Source organism: Nerophis lumbriciformis, linkage group LG10 (assembly GCF_033978685.3).
Source record: "Nerophis lumbriciformis linkage group LG10, RoL_Nlum_v2.1, whole genome shotgun sequence".
Taxonomy (NCBI): Eukaryota; Metazoa; Chordata; class Actinopteri; order Syngnathiformes; family Syngnathidae; genus Nerophis; species Nerophis lumbriciformis.
In genome coordinates, this window is record NC_084557.2 from 52,115,807 (window position 1) to 52,141,225 (window position 25,419).

At 43.1% G+C, this 25,419-nt stretch overlaps 1 protein-coding gene across 4 annotated transcripts in view; it reads left to right on the plus strand.

The window, feature by feature from the left end:
• Window positions 1–25,419, plus strand: part of LOC133612219 (NT-3 growth factor receptor-like) — a 127,957-nt gene that overhangs the window by 62,194 nt on the left and 40,344 nt on the right. For all 4 annotated transcript variants that reach the window (XM_061969439.1, XM_061969438.1, XM_061969437.1 and 1 more), the window contains 2 exons: window positions 2,804–2,850; window positions 23,845–23,944. In XM_061969439.1, coding sequence (XP_061825423.1) covers window positions 2,804–2,850; window positions 23,845–23,944 — 147 coding nt within the window. The remainder of the gene's footprint in view (window positions 1–2,803; window positions 2,851–23,844; window positions 23,945–25,419) is intronic.

The following is a 25,419-nucleotide window of genomic DNA, read 5'->3' on the forward strand; positions in this document are numbered from 1 at the left end:
TAATAATATTACATTTTTTCCAGTTTTATCTGTACAACAGAAATGATAGAGAGAAATTCTGGTTGGAGGAAAACATGCAACTTTTCTCTGACTACGATTGAACATTCGCCTACCGAAAAAAATGTGAGTCTACTTTGGCAAATGGGTGCAAGCTTTTGACCACAAAATTAGTCACTGCTCAGTGACATTCATCTAGCGGCAGACATAAACTGGAGCGAGTGCCTACTGCCTGCCTTCGAGACTGAGCTCGTTAGAAGCTGTCTGTCGTCATGCTCATCTAAATTAGAAAGCATTCATTTACATTTAACAAATAATAGTGCTAACATGATATGTGGTGTTTGTTAGTAACTGTTTTATTTACTGTTAAATTGTTTCTGCACTTTAAGGGTTTGTACTGCAAATGATGTTGTACTGGTACAATGACCATAAAGACAATTACATTCAGATGACGTGCTATCGTTATGCTGCTGGAATAAGATGGAAGTGGTTCAAAAATGCGACATTCATTTATAGTTAGAGCATGCTGTGTCTTCAAATGTTTCAGTATATTGCTTTTATGGCCTCCTTTTGATGAAACAGCAGCCTTGCAATTATTACGCTGTTGTATAATTTATTCTTGTAAAATATAGCCAAACTTTGGAGTTTTTCCTCAAACTGGGCGCCACGTTGCTGTCTGCCCACCCGCGAGAATCGTTAAAGGAATTGTTTGACAAAATGGCAAGCGATTCCAAGGAATTGATACACTGGGAACCGGTTCTGAACACAAACCGGTCATCGATTCCCATCCACATACATGTTGCAATGCTTTAACAATACAATATACAGTAATCTCTTATTTATTGGTTCGATGCATGATCTCTTACGGTTAACTAACGAAAGCAGAGGCTGAGACAAAGGCTTTCCAAAAATATTTTTTAACGAGGATGGGCATCAAAAACACAAAACTACGGTGCAAGGGAAAAAATAGAACAACAAAGGGCACAGCAACAAAATGACTTGAGCGAAAAGTATAAACCAAAAGAGCTGCTGGGAAGAAGCCACGACCAGGGCAGACAGGCAAATGACAAAAACCAACAGAAGAAACTACAAAAAAACTGCTTACCACAAAACAAGAGCGGATACTATTACTAAGAAGTACATGAGGTCAGCAAGCATAGAATGGTGAAAGATAACAAGCTTCAAGATACACGACAAGAACAGTGGAGACAAGTCAGTACACAGACACATGCCTGCTCCTACCAAGAAGCTAAATAGCACCCCAGACTACTGGTAGATGCCAAGTGGCACCAGAGGCTGCTTGTTGCGTCGCCCAGCCCCAAAGTCCTGGAAGTCTGCACAACACAGGAATCACGGGAAGTTAACAGCACAGCTAAAATAAAAGCTCACAAAGCAAACCAGGATCTGACCTGATTGTGGTAAATCAATTTTGGCAAAAAATGATTAATTATAAATGTAATGTGTAAGCTTGATCATAACACCCTGTTTACAACCTTCTTAATTCAATTTTTAACATTATGAGAGCTCCCTAAACATGAAGTAACACCTACCTATACATGTGTACACTTGCTTAATTCCATCCATCCATCCATCTTCTTCCGCTTATCCGAGGTCGGGTCGCGGGGGCAGCAGCCTAAGCAGGGAAGCCCAGACTTCCCTCTCCCCAGCCACTTTGTCCAGCTCCTCCCGGGGGATCCCGAGGCGTTCCCAGGCCAGCCGGGAGACATAGTCTTCCCAACGTGTCCTGGGTCTTCCCCGTGGCCTCCTACCGGTCGGACGTGCCCTAAACACCTCCTTAGGGAGGCGCTCGGGTGGCATCCTGACCAGATGCCCGAACCACCTCATCTGGCTCTTCTCGATGTGAAGGAGCAGCGGTTTTACTTTGAGCTCCCCCCGGATGGCAGAGCTTCTCACCCTATCTCTAAGGGAGAGACCCGCCACCCGGCGGAGGAAACTCATTTGGGCCGCTTGTACCCGTGATCTTGTCCTTTCGGTCATAACCCAAAGCTCATGACCATAGGTGAGGATGGGAACGTAGATCGACCGGTAAATCGGGAGCTTTGCCTTACGGCTCAGCTCCTTCTTCACCACAACGGATCGATACAGCGTCCGCATTACTGAAGACACCGCACCGATCTGCCTGTCGATCTCACCATCCACTCTTCCCCCACTCGTTGGCATAGAAACATTAAATAAATTATAAACGACTGCATTTTCTCAGACATAACTTTCATCTGTCCTAGGAGACATCATCTTGTTCATAGATGTGTAATTAAACTCTTGATAGGAAGTTACCATTTATTACATTAGTTATATCTTTGTTCCATGATACAATGCACATGAATGAACTTATAAAATGTAAATGTGCCAAACAATCATTTCCATCTGCATTCCACAGCAGGTTGATGGTTTATTATACAGTATACAACATTTACCTGCAAAGAAACTACAGGGCTCCCACTAATTTAGCATTATGGTGGGTTGTATTTTGCATGCTCTTATTTTTCTTGTATTTATCTGCCACACAAGGAAGGCCGGTGCATGAAAATAATGCTTACATTGAACAGGTCACTGGTGCAAAAAAGGTTTGGGACCCCTGATTAGACCTCAACAAAATGTTTTAAATGCAGTTAAAACTTCCTTATTTGACCCCTTTAAGTCACCATAAAATACTTTTCCATTTGAAAATCTAGTGTGATTATTCTTATTGATTTTTTTAGTCATATATTTCTATTTTTCTCGTTGAGTCAGCACACCAGAAACTATTTTAACATTCTGTCTTCATCTGCTTGCATTTTTCCTGAAGTAACCCCAACAACAGAGACTCCTGCCCAACATGACGATACCTTTTGGGTGAGTGGCAATGTTTTCTTCGTCTTTTTCCGTATTCTGCCAGTTCATACACACTTTTAATATGGATCCCACACACACTTCTCACTCTTACCAATATGTGCTTGTTGAGTCCTGGCCAATTGCCTCCTCCTGGGCTGGAGGATGTTTCTAGTGTGTAGATTGACAAATGTACCACTCCGGTGACGACCCAGCTTGTTGAACAGAGAGGAACTACAGGTAAAAGCCAGTAAATTAGAATATTTTGAAAAACTTGATTTATTTCAGTAATTGCATTCAAAAGGTGTAACTTGTACATTATATTTATTCATTGCACACAGACTGATGCATTCAAATGTTTATTTCATTTAATTTTGATGATTTGAAGTGGCAACAAATGAAAATCCAAAATTCCGTGTGTCACAAAATTAGAATATTACTTAAGGCTAATACAAAAAAGGGATTTTTAGAAATGTTGGCCAACTGAAAAGTATGAAAATGAAAAATATGAGCATGTACAATACTCAATACTTGGTTGGAGCTCCTTTTGCCTCAATTACTGCGTTAATGCGGCGTGGCATGGAGTCCATGAGTTTCTGGCACTGCTCAGGTGTTATGAGAGCCCAGGTTGCTCTGATAGTGGCCTTCAACTCTTCTGCGTTTTTGGGTCTGGCATTCTGCATCTTCCTTTTCACAATACCCCACAGATTTTCTATGGGGCTAAGGTCAGGGGAGTTGGCGGGCCAATTTAGAACAGAAATACCATGGTCCGTAAACCAGGCACGGGTAGATTTTGCGCTGTGTGCAGGCGCCAAGTCCTGTTGGAACTTGAAATCTCCATCTCCATAGAGCAGGTCAGCAGCAGGAAGCATGAAGTGCTCTAAAACTTGCTGGTAGACGGCTGCGTTGACCCTGGATCTCAGGAAACAGAGTGGACCGACACCAGCAGATGACATGGCACCCCAAACCATCACTGATGGTGGAAACTTTACACTAGACTTCAGGCAACGTGGATCCTGTGCCTCTCCTGTCTTCCTCCAGACTCTGGGACCTCGATTTCCAAAGGAAATGCAAAATTTGCATGGTTGGGTGATGGTTTGGGGTGCCATGTCTATGCCGTCTACCAGCAAGTTTTAGAGCACTTCATGCTTCCTGCTGCTGACCTGCTCTATGGAGATGGAGATTTCAAGTTCCAACAGGACTTGGCGCCTGCACACAGCGCAAAATCTACCCGTGCCTGGTTTACGGACCATGGTATTTCTGTTCTAAATTGGCCCGCCAACTCCCCTGACCTTAGCCCCATAGAAAATCTGTGGGGTATTGTGAAAAGGAAGATGCAGAATGCCAGACCCAAAAACGCAGAAGAGTTGAAGGCCACTATCAGAGCAACCTGGGCTCTCATAACACCTGAGCAGTGCCAGAAACTCATCGACTCCATGCCACGCCGCATTAACGCAGTAATTGAGGCAAAAGGAGCTCCAACCAAGTATTGAGTATTGTACATGCTCATATTTTTCATTTTCATACTTTTCAGTTGGCCAACATTTCTAAAAATCCCCTTTTTGTATTAGCCTTAAGTAATATTCTAATTTTGTGACACACGGAATTTTGGATTTTCATTTGTTGCCACTTCAAATCATCAAAATTAAATGAAATAAACATTTGAATGCATCAGTCTGTGTGCAATGAATAAATATAATGTACAAGTTACACCTTTTGAATGCAATTACTGAAATAAATCAAGTTTTTCAAAATATTCTAATTTACTGGCTTTTACCTGTATATTAACAAGCTGGCATCACTACAGGTTCTGTAGTACCTGGATTGAGTCAAGACAGACAACGCTCCCTCGCGTGTGAGCCAGACACCCAGTTTAATGGTCAAATATGATATCATTTTAGCTACTTCAATTGTTGACTTCTCCCGGGGATTGTTAGCATTGGGATCCTAACAAGTTACACACGTGCAATAATCTGAGTGCCGTAATTAACGTTTGGTCTGCCTGATTCTGACATTGGTATCGCATTGCAAGCTATGGCCTAGACCAGGGGTACCCACACTTTTTCAGCAAGCGAGCTACTTTTCAAATGACCAAGTTAAAGGCCTACTGAAAGCCACTACTACCGACCACGCAGTCTGATAGTTTATATATCAATGATGTAATCTTAACATTGCAACACATGCCAATAGCTTACTAAAGTGCAATTTTAAATTTTGCGCGAAATATCAATCAATCAATCTTTATTTATATAGCCCTAAATCACAAGTGTCTCAAAGGGCTGCACAAGCCACAACGACATCCTCGGTACAAAGCCCACATAAGGGCAAGGAAAAACTCACCCCAGTGGGACGTCGATGTGAATGACTATGAGAAACCTTGGAGAGGACCGCATATGTGGGTAACCCCCCCCCCCCTCTAGGGGAGACCGAAAGCAATGGATGTCGAGTGGGTCTGACATAATATTGTGAGAGTCCAGTCCATAGTGGATCCAACATAATAGTAAGAGTCCAGTCCATAGTGGGGCCAGCAGGACACCATCCCGAGCGGAGACGGGTCAGCAGCGCAGAGATGTTCCCAGCCGATGCACAGGCGAGCGGTCCACCCCGGGTCCCGACTCTGGACAGCCAGCACTTCATCCATGGCCACCGGACCTGTGCCCCCCCCCCCTCCACAAGGAAAAGGGGAGCAGAGGAGAAAAGGAAAGAAACGGCAGATCAACTGGTCTAACAGGGGGGCTATTTAAAGGCTAGAGTATACAAATGAGTTTTAAGATGGGACTTAAATGCTTCTACTGAGGTAGCATCTCTAATTGTTACCGGGAGGGCATTCCATAGTACTGGAGCCCCAATAGAAAACGCTCTATAGCCCACAGACTTTTTATGGGCTCTGGGAATCACTAATAAGCCGGAGTTCTTTGAACGCAGATTTCTTGCCGGGACATATGGTACAATGCAATCGACAAGATAGGACGGAGCTAGACCGTGTAGTATTTTATACGTAAGTAGTAAAACCTTAAAGTCACATCTTAAGTGCACAGGAAGCCAGTGCAGGTGAGCCAGTATAGGCGTAATATGATCAAACTTTCTTGTTCTTGTCAAAAGTCTAGCAGCCGCATTTTGTACCAATTGTAATCTTTTAATGCTAGACATAGGGAGACCCCAAAATAATACGTTACAGTAGTCGAGACGAGACGTAACGAACACATGAATAATGATCTCAGCGTCGCTAGTGGATAAAATAGAACAAATTTTGGCGATATTACGGAGATGACAGAAGGCCGTTTTAGTAACACTCTTAATGTGTGACTCAAAGGAGAGAGTTGGGTCGAAAATAATACCCAGATTCTTTACTGATTCGCCTTGTGTAATTGTTTGGTTGTCAAATGTTAAGGTGGTATTATTAAATAAATGTCGGTGTTTAGCAGGACCGATAATCAGCATTTCCGTTTTCTTGGCGTTGAGTTGCAAGAAGTTAGCGGACATCCATTGTTTAATTTCATTAAGACACGCCTCCATCTGACTACAATCCGGCGTATTGGTCAGCTTTAGGGGCATGTAGAGTTGGCTGTCATCATCATAACAGTGAAAGCTAACACCGTATTTGCGTATGATGTCGCCTAGCGGCAGCATGTACATACTAAAGAGTGCAGGGCCAAGAACCGAACCCTGAGGAACTCCGCACGTTACCTTAACATAGTCCGAGGTCACATTGTTATGGGAGACGCATTGCATCCTGTCAGTAAGATAAGAGTTAAACCACGACAAGGCTAAGTCTGACATACCAATATGTGTTTTGATACGCTCTAATAAAATATTATGATCGACGGTATCGAAAGCAGCGCTAAGATCAAGAAGCAGCAACATAGATGACGCATCAGAATCCATCGTTAGCAGTAGATCATTAGTCATTTTTGCGAGGGCTGTCTCCGTAGAGTGATTTGCCCTGAAACCGGATTGAAAAGGTTCACAGAGATTGTTAGACACTAAGTGTTCATTTAGCTGCTGTGCGACAATTTTTTCGAGGATTTTCGAAATAAAGGGAAGGTGGGACACCGGTCGGTAGTTTACCATGAGGTCAGGATCATATCGTGCTGAAAACGTCTCGGTATGATGACGTCAGCGCGTGACGTCACGGATTGTAGAGGACATTTTGGGACAGCATGGTGGCCAGCTATTAAGTCGTCTGTTTTCATCGCAAAATTCCACAGTATTTTGGACATCTGTGTTGGTGAATCTTCTGCAATTTGTTCAATGAACAATGGAGACAGCAAAGAAGAAAGCTGTAGGTGGGAAGCGGTGTATTGCGTTCGGCATGCAGCAACACAAACACAGCCGGTGTTTCATTGTTTACATTCCCGGAAGATGACAGTCAAGCTTTACCATTGGCCTGTGGAGAACTGGGACAACAGAGACTCTTACCAGGAGGACTTTGAGTTAGATGCGGTACCGTGAGTACGCATGCAGCTGCGGCTTCCAAACATTTGATCGCTTGCCCTTACGTGCGTGCCGCTATGTGCATGTCACGTACGTAACTTTGGGGACTTTGGGGAAATATATGTGCTGTATGAACTTTGGGGAGGTGAACGGTACTTTGGGCTGTGGGATTGAGTGTGTTGTGCAGGTGTTTGAGTTGTATTGGCGGGTTATATGGACGGGAGGGTGGAGGTGTTTGTTATGCGGGATTTATTTGTGGCATATTAAATATAAGCCTGGTTGTGTTGTGGCTAATAGAGTATATTGTGTTTATTTACTGTTTTAGTCATTCCCAGCTGAATATCAGGTCCCACAGCATCTTCCCTATCTGAATGGCTCCCACTGCCCTCTAGTCCTTCACTCTCACTTTCCTCATCCACGAATCTTTCATCCTCGCTCAAATTAATGGGGAAATCGTCGCTTTCTCAGTCCGAATGGCTCTCACTGCTGGTGGTCATGATTGTAAACAATGTGCAGATGTGAGGAGCTCCACAACCTGTGACGTCACGCTACTCGTCTGCTACTTCCACTACAGGCAAGGCTTTTTTATCAGCGACCAAAAGTTGCGAACTTTATCGTCGATGTTCTCTACTAAATCCTTTCAGCAAAAAAATGGCAATATCGCGAAATGATCAAGTATGACACATAGAATGGACCTGCTATCCGCGTTTAAATAAGAAAATCGCATTTCAGTAGGCCTTTAACTTTAACTTTAATTTACTGTTAATATCTGGTTATTTTCCGTTTCAACATGTTCTATCTACACTTCTGTTCAAATGTAATAATCACTTATTCTTCTGTTGTTTGGATACTTTACATTAGTTTTGGATGATACCATAAATTTAGGTATCAATCTGATCCCAAGTAGTTACAGGGTCATACATTGTAATAATTGAAGTTCTCATGTGTAAACATTCATAAACTCAGGACATATTTCCTAAGTTTATGAATATAATATGAATTTAAAAGAAAAACTGATTTTGTGACGATAAATAATAAATGATAAAAAAAATGGGTTATACTTGTATAGCGCTTTTCTACCTTCAAGGTACCGTATTTTCCGCACTATAAGGCGCACCGGATTATTAGCCGCACCTTCAATGAATGGCATATTTCATAACTTTGTCCACCAATAAGCCGCCCCGGACTATAAGCCGCGCCTACGCTGCGCTAAAGGGAATGTAAAAAAAACAGTCAGATAGGTCAGTCAAACTTTAATAATATATTAAAAACCAGCGTTCTAACAACTCTGTTCACTCCCAAAATGTACGCAAATGTGCAATCACAAACATAGTAAAATTCAAAATAGTGCAGAGCAATAGCAACATAATGTTGCTCGAACGTTAATGTCACAACACACAAAATAAACATAGCGCTCACTTTCTGAAGTTATTCTTCATTCGTAAATCCTTCGTCTTCGGTGTCCGAAGTGAAAAGTTGGGCAAATTTACGATCCACTGGCAGATGTTGGCGTCGTCTGGCGCTGCCTCCTCGTCTTAGTGAAGGTGTGTTCGCCTTCTGTCATCCATTGTTGCCACGCAGTTAGCAGTCTAGCTTCGAATGCCCTGTTGACACCAATATCTAGCGGCTGGAGGTCTTTTGTCAATCCACCCGGAATGACGGCGAGTATTGAATTAAGCGCGTAAGCGTGTCTCTTAATGTGCTGTTATGAGCTAGCAAATATAACAACTACACTACCCAGCATGCAACGATAGTTACGAGCATGCGCGGTAGCCCTGAGAAGCGTTGTTGTATGCTGGCAGTTAGAATGTGGTTATGAGCACGCTGTGAGTAAACGTTGAGAACTCAGTTAACACGCCTCGTCTGCATTATTTATAATTAGACAGACAACACACTTAATAGGAGCCATTTTGGGGTCTTTACATAAACACACAAATGGAAATGAAACGTCACATATCCCAGCATGCACCGCGCGCTTCTTCTACGGGGAAAAAAGATAGCGGCTGTTTACCGTAGTTGCGAGACCTAAACTTTATGAAAATGAATCTTAATATTTATCCATATATAAAGCGCACCGGGTTATAAGGCGCACTGTCAGCTTTTGAGAAAATTTGTGGTTTTTAGGTGCGCCTTATAGTGCGGAAAATACGGTACTCAAAGCGCTTTGACACTACTTCCACATTTACCCATTCACACACACATTCACACACTGATGGCGGGAGCTGCCATGCAAGGCGCTAACCAGCACCCATCAGGAGCAAGGGTGAAGTGTCTTGCCCAAGGACACAACGATAAAAAATATCGATGTAAGTAGTATCGACTAGATACGCTCTTGTACTTGGTATCATTACAGTGTAGTTTACATTGTGACGCCGGTGAGCTATTGTATCCTCCTACGGTGTGTAGTGAAGCATGTTTAGCTATTCCTCGTCCTGCAGTGATAATGATACTTGTAAAAAAATGCACTTTATTTGTCGCCATGGAGGCGAGGATTAGTGATTTAGAAGAAGTTACGTATGACACTGCCGATTGTGGATGGACATTAGCTGCTAGCTAGCTTGCCATGTCTTAAAGCACCTCTTCCTGTGGGCATTTCAGTGTTATAGCTTCACCTTTATCGTCAGTTTTTAAGACAAAATGCGTCCGTTCTCACTTTTCTGTCTACACACTGTGTCTGCTTGTAAGTGCTCAGTAATCGTGCGCTGCCAAACATGCTCCCCTGCTCGTAAAACCAGCAATGTCATGACGTGATGACACGCCGTCATGCCTGTAAAAAATAAAATATGGCCAACCGGTACTTTTCAAACAGAGTAGTACCGTTTTTCATTCATTAGTACCGCAATTCTATACTAGTATCGGTATACCGTATAACCCTCCTAGATACAAATATGCAGTGTGCTTTGTTGGCAAGCATGAGAAAGCCCTGAGAGCTGCTCTATGGCGTGAAAACGGCTTGACACCAATGTCACAGGCTTCTAGAAGGAAGTTAAAGATATAAATAGGGTTAAAGCAGCATTGCCATGTAACATTGAGGGTGTATCTGGTGGAAGAAATAGAACTGAACTATAGAGGCATCACTATGCTGCTTTCTTCAACATTGTATAGGCAACATAGAGGAGGAAGTGCTACACATCAGCCCCCTATGACATTTCCCAAGTCATCAGGCAACTAGCTGATAACAAAGCATGTGGCATAGATAATATTACTGCACAGCACCTGTAACTAGCAAGCCCTAGGGTAGCTGTGTTGCTCTCAATCTGGTTTACAGGGTTGGTAACGCATGGCATCCTGCCAGATGCTATGCTTACAGTTATTTTAGTACCTGTACCTATTAAAGATAGGGTTGGTATCGATCCATCACCCTAGCCAATATGCTATATACCAGAGGTGGGACCAAGTCATTGTTTTGCAAGTCACAAGTAAGTCTCAAGTCTTTGCCCTCAAGTCCGAGTCAAGTCCCGAGTCAAGACAGGCAAGCCCCGAGTCAAGTCCAAAGTCAAGACTGGAAAGTCTCAAGTCAAGTCCTAAGTCCTGCATTTTGAGTTTCGAGTCCTTTCAAGTCCTTTTAACCACAGACTAATATATTAACACAGATTGTGTATGCTTTTCAAACGCTGTATTTATTTATTAAAACAAGTGCATTTTAAATTGCAGGAAAGAAAATTGTGCTGACATTGCACTTCATAATAGCACTATTAACCAGTCATTTTAAACATTAACTCATTCCTTTACAGAACAAACACATTGAAAAATAAAGTGCAAATGTACTTTTTTGTACAAAAGTGTTAACATTGAAAAAACATGACATATATACGTGAACATACCATCATGTCAGGGCCCTATGCTGCATTGCATTTGCAAAAGACCAAATTAGCCAAGAGTCTGTCAGTCATTTGTGCACGATGGGGGCGTAGTATGATGCCACCATGGCTGAAAACTCGCTCCACTGGAGCACTGGAGGCAGGCACTGCCAAGACTCTCATGGTCACTCGTAACAGTGAAGGAAGAGTATTCATGTTCAATGCCCAGAACAAAAGGGGGGAGAGTTTTTTTGGGTTGGTGCACTACTTGTAAGTGTATCTTGTGTTTTTTATGTTGATTTAATTAAAAAAAGAAAAAAAAAATATATATATTTCTTGTGCGGCCCGATACCAATCGATCCACGGACCAGTAGCGGGCCGCGGCCCGGTGGTTGGGGACCACTGAGGTAAACAACCAACAGTATGTCAGAAAGCTAGCTAAAACGGTACACTTATTCATAATATAGTATACATTTTAACTGACCTTTATTTTACTATTTTTGTCTTTTTTTAGGTGGCTAAAATACGCGGTGCTGCTGACCGCCGTCTAACGTTACGTGTGATATATTGACTAACGTAACCCTGCTTAAAAAAAATCACTGAACAAAAAGTATGAATAAGGTAGTGAACTGCAACAGATTCCCGTGTTTGCAATAACGTTATAACGTTAGCAGTGAGTTTACAGCCTCACTGATTTAACTACACAGCAAATAAAAGTCACGTTACTTAGCCAATAAACGTTATCTTACATTCAAAACTTACCCTTCTTTGTGCAACTTCAAATGCCGGACGAAGTTGGAAGTTGTTGCCTCTCCATCAGTCATTTTCGAACCGCATGTGTTGCATACTGCAAACCGTTTTGTGTTGACCACCTCGTAATTTTTATACCCAAACGAAATTATTTTAGGTATCATTTTTTGTTCACTGGCGTGTGGTTTGGACATGTCTTCTTCGTTGGTTGTCCTGCAATTTGATTGGATGAATGCTGTGTGATGAAAACAAAGTAGATCTAATTTGATTGGCTGTTGTACTGAGAGCACACCAGCTGACACACGCAACGCTGATAGACAAGTACACAACGAAAAATACGGAGCGCTCCCGATTAACTTTTTCATCTTTGGGTTTTGGGGAAAGTAGCAAGTCATGTCAAGTCATGTCAATTCAAAAGGCTCAAGTCCAAGTGAAGTCACAAGTCATTGATGTTAAAGTCTAAGTCGAGTTGCAAGTCTTTTTACATTTTGTCAAGACGAGTCTAAAGTCATCAAATTCATGACTCGAGTCTGACTCGAGTCCAAGTCATGTGACTCGAGTCCACACCTCTGCTATATACTATCTAAAGTGCTGGAAAGTGTCATATTAGACAGAGTTGGGGATCTTATTTGCACCGCGGACAACCCATTTGGCTTTAAGAGCAAGCACAGCACTGACTTGTGTATTTATGCTTTTAAAGAAGCAGTAGAGCAATACAGAGGGCAGGGCTCTAAAATGTTGGTAGGTTTTATTGATGCATCTAAAGCATTTGACAGAGTCAACCATCACAAACTCTTCACCAAGCAGAAGCATAGGAGTCATCATACTTATTCTGGCATGTTGGTACAACAGGCAGACTATGCTGGTCAAATGGGGGAGTAGTTCATCCTTTCCTTTTAGAGTTGGCAGGGTGGGCTTCTATCACCAGGCCTGTATATAGATAACCTTGTCAAGGCAGTTGAGAGGTTGTAGAACAGGGTGCATATTTGGGAACACCTTACTCAACCACTTTATGTACGCTGATGATTATATCTTCCAGTAGTGCAGGGTTTCAACAGCTTCTAGACTATGGAGTCAAGTTTGACATCAAGTATAATGCCACAAAGAGTATGGTAATATGTTGGACCAAGGAGGATCAACATCTTCATTTCCCACTTTTCTACTTGTCTGGTCAAACTCTGTCTGTGTGCAACAATGTCAAATATTCAGGCCACATCATCAATGATGAGATGGAGGATGATGCTGACATGCTTAGACAGAGAAGAATGCTGGATGTTTTTTTTTTATCCAATTTGATTTTATTGTTGTGATTTTGTACGGTGTCCTTGAGTGCCCAGAAAGGCGCCTTATGAATAAAATGTATTATTATTATTATTATTATTATTATTATGTCCAAGCCACTGACACAAATTGATATTTAAGTTTATATGCAGGGGTCCAATAATAATCTAATTATACAGATAACCAATCCCTGGTGTAGTTCTGTTAGGTACCAATCCTGTAAATGGAAACACTGGTATTTGTGCCTTTTATAGAATGTGTAGAAGCATTTTTTATTGCTGCATTTATTTGTTAGATGCCTTTTACTGAATATGCACCAGCACTGTTTTAATATTATGTTATATAAAGCCTTTTATACTGTATTCTTTGTTTTATGTACTGTATGTGATTGTATGTCTATTTAGACGTTGGAGTCTGCAATAAAGCTTGATTGTGAATGTGAGTGTGAATGTTGTCTGTCTATCTGTGTGGGCCCTGCGATGAGGTGGCCACTTGTCCAGGGTGTAGCCCGCCTTCCGCCAGAATGCAGCTGAGATAGGCTCCAGCACCCCCCGCGACCCCGAAAGGGACAAGCGGTAGAAAACGGATGGATGGATGGTATGTTTGCTTGCAGCATCACTAATGGCGAGGCACTGTATTAAATCATTCTCACCCAGGAAAGGTTTTCACCTGCATGTGACTCAGTAATGATAGGACCCTGTGGGGATGCATTTATTGTATATTTTTGACACCCAAAACAAATGGTAGACATAAACGTTTCTGTGGCAACACGCCCCCAGTGTAGCTCCTCTTAGCTACCCTAATCTCCTCGTGCGGTTGTTCCTGGCCTGCTTGAACAGGCGTTCTCCTTGACCTGACACAGCTACCTAAGTTAGTCCTAGTTAAAACCAGGGCTTCTTCTTCTTGTGTGTGCAGAAGGTGTTAGTCTGCACACACACAGAGAAAGTGACATATGATGTCACAGGTCAGTGACTTTTTCAAGCAACTTCAAAGACACTCTAATCAGTACCATCAAAACAGGCCTGTAACTACTCTTTTCATTCCTTTGACTATCTCTTTACAGTCTACAGGCTTAGCAGTTTTTGCCTGTAGAATTGAACGGTGCAACGTTATGGTACCTGGGTTGCGAGTGACGTCATGTCCAGTTGCAGACTCAGCCTACTTTAACGAGGAATGTATTAATAATAACCACTAAACCCTGGACGGTTAGTAGTACCGTTTTTAAATGAACATGATTTTTTTAAAAAGACGTAATTAATAATTGCACTTTGACTCACAGACTGACTGGTGCCCGCTCGCTAGCTGAAATCCTAACATGAAAACAAGAGACATTAACGCATTTACCCATTAAGAAACAATATACCCCAATCTAAACTTGAATAAGCATATTTCTGTCTGAGCAACTAAACTATTCAATTGTGCACATTGAAGCTACAAGCTGTGCTGTCAAATCTCAGAATGATCAATCGGAGAAATACGAGACAGAAGTGGTTTTGTAGTCCGTTAAGGAACTCTGAACGGAGTAGGACGACCAAAGAGTAAAACACTCGCCTGAAATACTAAATAATATATTTTATTTGGAACACACTTCTCCATCCATCCATCCATCCATCTTCTTCCGCTTATCCGAGGTCGGGTCCCGGGGGCAGCAGCCTAAGCAGGGAAGCCCAGACTTCCCTCTCCCCAGCCACTTCGTCCAGCTCCTCCCGGGGGATCCCGAGGCGTTCCCAGGCCAGCCGGGAGACATAGTCTTCCCAACGTGTCCTGGGTCTTCCCCGTGGCCTCCTACCGGTCGGACGTGCCCTAAACACCTCCTTAGGGAGGCGCTCGAGTGGCATCCTGACCAGATGCCCGAACCACCTCATCTGGCTCCTCTCGATGTGGAGGAGCAGCGGCTTTACTTTGAGCTCCCCCCGGATGACAGAGCTTCTCACCCTATCTCTAAGGGAGAGCCCCGCCACCCGGCGGAGGAAACTAATTTCGGCCGCTTGTACCCGTGATCTTGTCCTTTCGGTCATAACCCAAAGCTCATGACCATAGGTGAGGATGGGAACGTAGATCGACCGGTAAATTGAGAGCTTTGCCTTCCGGCTCAGCTCCTTCTTCACCACAACAGATCGATACAGCGTCCGCATTACTGAAGACGCCGCACCGATCCGCCTGTCGATCTCACGATCCACTCTTCCCTCACTCGTGAACAAGACTCCGAGGTACTTGAACTCCTCCACTTGGGGCAAGATCTCCTCCCCAACCCGGAGATGGCACTCCACCCTTTTCCGGGCGAGAACCATGGACTCGGACTTGGAGGTGCTGATTCTCATCCCAGTCGCTTCACACTCAGCTGCGAACCGATCCAGTGAGAGCTGAAGATCCTGGCCAGATGAAGCCATCAGGACCAAATCATCTGCAAAAAGCAGAGACCTAATCCTGCAGCCACCAAACCGGATCCCCTCAACGCCTTGACTGCGCCTAGAAATTCTGTCCATAAAAGTTATGAACAGAATGGGTGACAAAGGGCAGCCTTGGCGGAGTCCAACCCTCACCGGAAACGTGTCCGACTTACTGCCGGCAATGCGAACCAAGCTCAGACACTGATCATACAGGGAGCGGACCGCCACAATCAGACAGTCCGAAACCCCATACTCTCTGAGCACTCCCCACAGGACTTCCCGAGGGACACGGTCGAATGCCTTCTCCAAGTCCACTTCTCATTAAAATAAATCCTAAAGTGCTACAGTACAAACCAATATTAAAACAATAAAAGCTAAGCCATCAAAACAGACAAAATACTATGATTAAGACACTATCAGTGAAGCGTTAAAAAAATAAAACATGCACAATAGTGGCTTTTATAACAATATGTCTATTTACTCTAGTTATTTAAAAATATATATAAAGTCTAATAATCTTTACTTTTTGAGGACATTCAACAATATTGCAATTATAATGATAACGCTGATAACTATATTACTTTTTCATATTGTTGCATCTCGTCTTCCTATGAGGAAGCAGTGCCTGGGGAATCTGTGGTGGGCTCTCCTATTTCTGGGGCTGAGGTTGCTGAGGTAGTTAAAAAGCTCCTCGGTGGCAAGGCCCCGGGGGTGGATGAGATCCGCCCGGAGTTCCTTAAGGCTCTGGATGCTGTAGGGCTGTCTTGGTTGACAAGACTCTGCAGCATCGCGTGGACATCGGGGGCAGTACCTCTGGATTGGCAGACCGGGGTGGTGGTTCCTCTCTTTAAAAAGGGGAACCGGAGGGTGTGTTCTAACTATCGTGGGATCACACTCCTCAGCCTTCCCGGTAAGGTCTATTCAGGTGTACTGGAGAGGAGGCTACGCCGGATAGTCGAACCTCGGATTCAGGAGGAACAGTGTGGTTTTCGTCCTGGTCGTGGAAGTGTGGACCAGCTCTATACTCTCGGCAGGGTCCTTGAGGGTGCATGGGAGTTTGCCCAACCAGTCTACATTTGCTTTGTGGACTTGGAGAAGGCATTCGACCGTGTCCCTCGGGAAGTCCTGTGGGGAGTGCTCAGAGAGTATGGGGTTTCGGACTGTCTGATTGTGGCGGTCCGCTCCCTGTATGATCAGTGTCAGAGCTTGGTTCGCATTGCCGGCAGTAAGTCGGACACGTTTCCGGTGAGGGTTGGACTCCGCCAAGGCTGCCCTTTGTCACCGATTCTGTTCATAACTTTTATGGACAGAATTTCTAGGCGCAGTCAAGGCGTTGAGGGGATCCGGTTTGGTGGCTGCAGGATTAGGTCTCTGCTTTTTGCAGATGATTTGGTCCTGATGGCTTCATCTGGCCAGGATCTTCAGCTCTCACTGGATCGGTTCGCAGCTGAGTGTGAAGCAACTGGGATGAGAATCAGCACCTCCAAGTCCGAGTCCATGGTTCTCGCCCGGAAAAGGGTGGAGTGCCATCTCCGGGTTGGGGAGGAGATCTTGCCCCAAGTGGAGGAGTTCAAGTACCTCGGAGTCTTGTTCACGAGTGGGGGAAGAGTGGATCGTGAGATCGATAGGCGGATCGGTGCGGCGTCTTCAGTAATGCGGACGCTGTATCGATCCGTTGTGGTGAAGAAGGAGCTGAGCCGGAAGGCAAAGCTCTCAATTTACCGGTCGATCTACGTTCCCATCCTCACCTATGGTCATGAGCTTTGGGTTATGACCGAAAGGACAAGATCACGGGTACAAGCGGCCGAAATGAGTTTCCTCCGCCGGGTGGCGGGTCTCTCCCTTAGAGATAGGGTGAGAAGCTCTGTCATCCGGGGGGAGCTCAAAGTAAAGCCGCTGCTCCTCCACATCGAGAGGAGCCAGATGAGGTGGTTCGGGCATCTGGTCAGGATGCCACCCGAGCGCCTCCCTAAGGAGGTGTTTAGGGCATGTCCGACCGGTAGGAGGCCACGAGGAAGACCCAGGACACGTTGGGAAGACTATGTCTCCCGGCTGGCCTGGGAACGCCTCGGGATCCCCCGGGAGGAGCTGGACGAAGTGGCTGGGGAGAGGGAAGTCTGGGCTTCCCTGCTTAGGCTGCTGCCCCCGCGACCCGACCTCGGATAAGCGGAAGAAGATGGATGGATGGATGGATATTGTTGCATCTCTCTGCGATGAGGTGGCAACTTATCCAGGGTGCACCCCGCCTTCCACCCCAATGCAGCTGTGATAGGCTCCAGCGACCCCGAGAGGGACAAACGGTACAAAATGGATGGACGTATGTTACATCCCTAAATCTAACAGTTGACCATCACTCCGCAGTAGTGAGAGCGGACTCAGCCAAACTCCCTCTGGTGGGATGTTGCAGTTTTCAATACTGACAAAGCAATTGACTCAGAAATGTAATAATACAACAACTGCTCAGCAGTTACCATAATCAGCTCTTTTAAAATGTTTATTCTTATAAACATTCATTTTCAAAAGTACTGCAAATTGGCACCATTGAGTACCGGTATTGATTCCCAGGTCCCAGGAATAGGTAAAAAGTTAAAGTTAAAGTACCAATGATTGTCACACACACACTAGGTGTGGCGAGATTATTCTCTGCATTTGACCCATCACCCTTGATCACCCCCTGGGAGGTGAGGGGAGCAGTGGGCAGCAGCGGTGGCTGCGCCCGGGAATCATTTTGGTGATTTAACCCCCAATTCCAACCCTTGATGCTCAGTGCCAAGCAGGGAGGTAATGGGTCCCATTTTTTATAGTCTTTGGTATGACTCGGCCGGGATTTGAACTCCCAACCTACCGATCTCAGGACGGACACTCTAACCAGTGTATGGGTTGAAATGTGAAAGGTGATGGATGCCATAACTAACCATAGTGACACTTTTCTTTTATTGTGGATAATATTAAGGGAGTTTTCTCATAATTGAAAATGAAAATGTTGACAGATATTAAGCAAGATTAAAGCGTATATGACTTTGTCAAGTGTATCTATGACTGCAAGGCTTGCAAAAGACTTGGACTTGACTCACTTTTTATTACATATTTTTACTCAGTGGAATTAAGTAAAACAAACTTTTAAACAAAATTGTATTCAGTAAATACAAAACAGTTTTAAACATTTATTTTACTTTTTTATATACAGTTTCAGGATTTTACCAACTTTTTATCATGCATTTCAGCTTTGCCAAAAAATAGTATCTATATACTTCTTTTACCGTCAGTCACGACATTAAAACAACTAATTGATCAATTATAACAGGGGTGCTCACACTTTTTCTGCAGGCGAGCTACTTTTCAATTGATCAAGTCGTGGGGATCTACCTCATTCATATATATCATTTATATTTACTTATTTATGAAATATATGTTTTTGTTAACAAGTTAAAGGTGTTTAATGATAATGCAAGCATGTTTAACACATATAGTTAATATTGTTAATACATTAAAGGTGTTTAATGATAATACAAGTATGTTTAACACATATAGTTAATATTGTTAACAAGTTAAAGGTGGTTAAAGATAATACAAGCATGTTTAACACATATAGATTCCTTTCTTTCATGAAGACAAGAATATAAGTTGGTGTATTACCTGATTCTGATGACTTGCATAGATAGGAATCAGACAGTGGTGATGATAACGTCCGCACTTTCGAATGGAGGAGAAAAAAAGTCCTCCTTTCTGTCCAATACCACATGAAAGTGGTTGGTTTTTGGCATCTTATTTGTCCAGCTTCCGTACTCCTTTGTATACACTTTACAAGAAATACATTGTCGGCAAACTCCGTAGCTTGCTAGCTTGTGCACGCCAGCTTTCTGAGACTCTTATTTTGGTAGCGCAGGCAGGATGAAGCAGAGCTTTTATTGTGCAACTGTGCAGTCGGTCTTTGGAGTTTTGACGACAGGTACGGCGCCAGAGTCTGTTGAAATAAAGTGTTTCTCGCCTTCCTGTCGGTAATTTTAATGAGCTGGCAGCAGCCAGCGTCATCTCAGAAGACCCTCGGGTGCCGTGAATGTCAATCAAGTGACAAAAGTGACGTCATAGTGAAGATTTATGATCGCTCATTTTTAGGACTATTTTTTTAATGCCTGGCTGGTGATCGACTGACACACCCTCCGAGATCGACCGGTAGATCGCGATCGACGTAATGAGCACCCCTGAATTATAATAATACGTTTAAACTTGCACATCCACATCACAAGTATGCAACCAAATTTAAATGTACCTAATACATTTGAACTTAAAGATTATATTACATCTAAATCAATGAAATAAACTATACAATTACAAAGCAAATGTTTTATTCCTATTTATAAGACACCAGATAACCCCACTAATTATTAATATACTGAACTCTCCCTCAACTCCGGTTCTGTTCCTACCTCATACAAAACTGACTTCGTCACACCCGCCTCAAAAAAGCTGGACTTGACAATAAAGCCATTAGCAACTTCTGGCCCATCTTCAACCATCCTATTTTGTCAAACAATATTGGAATGTGCAGTGGCGAGCCAAATAACAATTCAGCATAATGTCAATAATCTCTCCAGTCCATTTCAGTCTGGTTTCCGTTCCCTCAAAAGCACTAAAAGAACCTTCTACAAAGTCTTAATTCACCTCCTCCTCGCATCGGACCCAGGCCACCTCAATCTCTTCATTCTTCTGGATCTCCTGGCAGATTTGACGCCATAAATCACGCCATTGCTCTCTTCCACCTGGAAACTTCCCTCAACATCACAGGCACTGCACTCTGGATTCAATCATATCTGACCAATAGACAGCAATTCTTATCCATCAATAACTGCACCTTATCCTTGTACCAAGGTTCCTTCATTTCTTCAACCTGTACATACTTCAATTTGGGCAATTAATATGACCTTAATTATCACTGCTACACTGATAATATACACATCTACTGCTTCACTGATGTAAACATCTGTATGAAGCATTTAAGTCCCATCTTAAAACTCATTTGTATACTCTAGCCTTTAAATAGACCCCCCTTTTAGACCAGTTGATCTGCCGTTTCTTTTCTTTTCTCCTCTGCTCCCCTTTTCCTTGTGGAGGGGGAGGGGGGGGGGGCACAGGTCCGGTGGCCATGGATGAAGTGCTGGCTGTCCAGAGTCGGGACCCGGGGTGGACCGCTCGCCTGTGCATCGGCTGGGAACATCTCTGCACTGCTGACCCGTCTCCGCTCGGGATGGTGTCCTGCTGGCCCCACTATGGACTGGACTCTTACTATTATGTTGGATCCACTATGGACTGGACTCTCACTATTATGTTAGATCCACAATGGACCGGACTCTTACTATTATGTTGGATCCACTATGGACTGGACTCTCACTATTATGTTAGATCCACAATGGACCGGACTCTTACTATTATGTTGGATCCACTATGGACTGGACTCTCACACTATTATGTTGGATCCACTATGGACTGGACTCTCACTATTATGTTAGATCCACAATGGACCGGACTCTTACTATTATGTTGGATCCACTATGGACTGGACTCTCACTATTATGTTAGATCCACAATGGACCGGACTCTTACTATTATGTTGGATCCACTATGGACTGGACTCTCACACTATTATGTTAGATCCACTATGGACTGGACTCTCACTATTATGTTAGATCCACTATGGACCGGACTCTTACTATTATGTTGGATCCACTATGGACTGGACTCTCACTATTATGTTAGATCCACTATGGACTGGACTCTTACTATTATGTTGGATCCACTATGGACTGGACTCTCACTATTATGTTAGATCCACTATGGACCGGACTCTTACTATTATGTTGGATCCACTATGGACTGGACTCTCACACTATTATGTTAGATCCACTATGGACTGGACTCTCACTATTATGTTAGATCCACTATGGACCGGACTCTTACTATTATGTTGGATCCACTATGGACTGGACTCTCACTATTATGTTAGATCCACTATGGACTGGACTCTCACTATTATGTTAGATCCACTATGGACCGGACTCTTACTATTATGTTGGATCCACTATGGACTGGACTCTCACTATTATGTTAGATCCACTATGGACTGGACTCTTACTATTATGTTGGATCCACTATGGACTGGACTCTCACTATTATGTTAGATCCACTATGGACCGGACTCTTACTATTATGTTGGATCCACTATGGACTGGACTCTCACACTATTATGTTAGATCCACTATGGACTGGACTCTCACTATTATGTTAGATCCACTATGGACCGGACTCTTACTATTATGTTGGATCCACTATGGACTGGACTCTCACTATTATGTTAGATCCACTATGGACTGGACTCTTACTATTATGTTGGATCCACTATGGACTGGACTCTCACTATTATGTTAGATCCACTATGGACCGGACTCTTACTATTATGTTGGATCCACTATGGACTGGACTCTGACTATTATGTTAGATCCACTATGGACCGGACTCTTACTATTATGTTGGATCCACTATGGACTGGACTCTCACACTATTATGTTAGATCCACTATGGACTGGACTCTCACTATTATGTTAGATCCACTATGGACCGGACTCTTACTATTATGTTGGATCCACTATGGACTGGACTCTCACTATTATGTTAGATCCACTATGGACCGGACTCTTACTATTATGTTGGATCCACTATGGACTGGACTCTCACTATTATGTTAGATCCACTATGGACCGGACTCTTACTATTATGTTGGATCCACTATGGACTGGACTCTCACACTATTATGTTAGATCCACTATGGACTGGACTCTTACTATTATGTTGGATCCACTATGGACTGGACTCTCACTATTATGTTAGATCCACTATGGACCGGACTCTTACTATTATGTTGGATCCACTATGGACTGGACTCTCACTATTATGTTAGATCCACTATGGACCGGACTCTTACTATTATGTTGGATCCACTATAGACTGGACTCTCACACTATTATGTTAGATCCACTATGGACTGGACTCTCACTATTATGTTAGATCCACTATGGACCGGACTCTTACTATTATGTTGGATCCACTATGGACTGGACTCTCACTATTATGTTAGATCCACTATGGACCGGACTCTTACTATTATGTTGGATCCACTATGGACTGGACTCTCACACTATTATGTTAGATCCACTATGGACTGGACTCTCACTATTATGTTAGATCCACTATGGACCGGACTCTTACTATTATGTTGGATCCACTATGGACTGGACTCTCACTATTATGTTAGATCCACTATGGACCGGACTCTTACTATTATGCTGGATCCACTATGGACTGGACTCTCACTATTATGTTAGATCCACTATGGACCGGACTCTTACTATTATGCTGGATCCACTATGGACTGTACTCTCACACTATTATGTTAGATCCACTATGGACTGGACTCTCACAATATTATGTCAGACCCACTCGACATCCATTGCATTCGGTCTCCCCTAGAGGGGGGGGGTTACCCACATATGCGGTCCTCTCCAAGGTTTCTCATAGTCATTCACATCGACGTCCCACTGGGGTGAGTTTTTCCTTGCCCTTATGTGGGCTCTGTACCGAGGATGTCGTTGTGGCTTGTGCAGCCCTTTGAGACACTTGTGATTTAGGGCTATATAAATAAACATTGATTGATTGATTGATGAATATAAACTTTCTCAAACTCAACTACAAAAAAACAAATCTCATAATTATTGTTCCAAAACACATCACTGATTCTGTTAAAGATTCAACACATCAATAACCAACACTGCTTCTCTAAGCGTTGGCTCCTTCACTTGTCCCTGATTAGCAATCACGGAACACCTGTCCCTGATTGACAATTAGGATGTTGTATGCCAATGTGCTTTGTGCCTTAATGCTGCACAGCTTTCCCTGTGCCCATTTTGCATTATTTGCACTATCTTGTTATTAAATACATTTTGCATGCACTTTGCCTGCCGTCTCTGCATCCTGGAGTCCCGGCCAACAAGGCTGTAACATCTGCTTCATCTTCATCCGATGCCATGGCGGACACACACACGTCCCACAATCCTTTTGTGAGCATGAGAACTGATTAATATGCTTTGTATAACTTAAGTACATCAAACGGTGAGCAAGCATACACCCCGGGTCCAAATGACGCTTTTAATAACCGGAAGAAATCCTTGATTTGGAATTGGCATGTTTCAGAAGTTTTCAGAATATTTATTATATTCTGGTTAATGCAGGAACATTATGAGCATGTAATTGTAGTGAATGGTACAGCATTTTTTTTTTGTAATAATAGCCTCTTGACCTCCTCCCATTCCCAGGTTTCTATAGCAGTCGGACTTGCAGGCTTTGCTTGCGTCATGCTGCTGGTTATCTTCCTCTTCAATAAGTATGGCCCAAATTCCAAGTTAGCCATCAAAGGTAGGTCTACACACACTACAATTTGAACTATGACTGAACCACATTTCTGACAGGGCTATAGCGCCACCCCTGGCTTTTTCTACATTTGTGTGATGTTTATTCATTTTTTGCACATCAAAGGTGATTCCACCTTTTGATGGAATCAGTAATTCTACTGTATAGCAGCCTCATTAGGAAATAGCACCTGACTAATAAATGGTGGCTCATTGGATATAATTGCTGGCTGATGTGTGCATGTACAGTACAGGCCAAAAGTTTGGACATACCTTCTCAATCTGTGCTTTTTCTTTATTTTCATGACTATTTACATTGTGGATTGTCACATCAAAACTATGAATGAACACATGTGGAGTTATCAGAGGTGGGACCAAGTCATTGTTTTGCAAGTCACAAGTAAGTCTCAAGTCTTTGCCCTCAAGTCCGAGTCAAGTCCCGAGTCAAGACAGGCAAGCCCCGAGTCAAGTCCAAAGTCAAGACTGGAAAGTCTCAAGTCAAGTCCTAAGTCCTGCATTTTGAGTTTCGAGTCCTTTCAAGTCCTTTTAACCACAGACTAATATATTAACACAGATTGTGTATGCTTTTCAAACGCTGTATTTATTTATTAAAACAAGTGCATTTTAAATTGCAGGAAAGAAAATTGTGCTGACATTGCACTTTATAATAGCACTATTAACCAGTCATTTTAAACATTAACTCATTCCTTTACAGAACAAACACATTGAAAAATAAAGTGCAAATGTACTTATTTGTACAAAAGTGTTAACATTGAAAAAACATGACATATACGTGAACATAACAAAAAAGTTGTACTTTTTATATGTCAGGGCCCTATGCTGCATTGCATTTGCAAAAGACCAAATTAGCCAAGAGTCTGTCAGTCATTTGTGCACGATGGGGGCGTAGTATGATGCCACCATGGCTGAAAACTCGCTCCACTGGAGCACTGGAGGCAGGCACTACCAAGACTCTCATGGCCACTCGGAACAGTGAAGGAACAGTGAAGGAAGAGTCTTCATGTTCAATGCCCAGAACAAAAGGGGGGGAGAGTTGTTTTGGGTTGGTGCACTACTTGTAAGTGTATCTTGTGTTTTTTATGTTGATTTAATTTAAAAAAAAAAAAAAAAAAAAAAAAAAAAAATTCTTGTGCGGCCCGATACCAATCGATCCACGGACCAGTACCGGGCCGTGGCCCGGTGGTTGGGGACCACTGAGGTAAACAACCAACAGTATGTCAGAAAGCTAGCTAAAACGGTACACATATTCATAATATAGTATACATTTTAACTGACCTTTATTTGACTATTTTTGTCTTTTTTTAGGTGGCTAAAATACGCGGTGCTGCTGACCGCCGTCTAACGTTACGTGTGATATATTGACTAACGTAACCCTGCTTTAAAAAAATCACTGAACAAAAAGTATGAATAAGGTAGTGAACTGCAACAGATTCCCGTGTTTGCAATAACGTTATAACGTTA